The sequence below is a fragment of the Myotis brandtii genome, unplaced genomic scaffold, assembly GCF_000412655.1.
Source record: "Myotis brandtii unplaced genomic scaffold, ASM41265v1 scaffold456, whole genome shotgun sequence".
Taxonomy (NCBI): Eukaryota; Metazoa; Chordata; class Mammalia; order Chiroptera; family Vespertilionidae; genus Myotis; species Myotis brandtii.
The window spans coordinates 3,575,190-3,575,427 of NW_005367431.1; the positions used below are offsets into that span (position 1 = coordinate 3,575,190).

Genomic DNA, 238 nt, shown 5'->3' on the forward strand with positions numbered 1-238 from the left:
GCCTGCTCTCCGGAGCGCCTGCAGTGTTCCCAGGTCCAGTTCTCTCCCTCCTGCTGCTTTTCCCCAGGCCACACTGGCCACCTCGCCCCAAAGTCCCTTGGGTCGCCTCCCTGAGGTCTGGTCACTCCCGGGGTCTCAGTGGGTGGGCGGGAGACGCCTGACTGTCCCGGGGGCCCAGGACTTCGCGGACCCGGCCGTGGTGCTGTTTGAGGCCGTGGACTTCGAGGGGCACAGCGCA

At 68.5% G+C, this 238-nt stretch overlaps 1 protein-coding gene across 1 annotated transcript in view; it reads left to right on the top strand.

Annotated features, from left to right (window-relative positions):
- The window catches only part of AIM1L (absent in melanoma 1-like), a 25,363-nt gene that overhangs the window by 13,181 nt on the left and 11,944 nt on the right, over positions 1-238 (top strand). Inside the window, exon 11 of the mRNA XM_014546758.1 lies at positions 179-235. Within this exon, the coding sequence (XP_014402244.1) occupies positions 179-235 (57 nt within the window). The remainder of the gene's footprint in view (positions 1-178; positions 236-238) is intronic.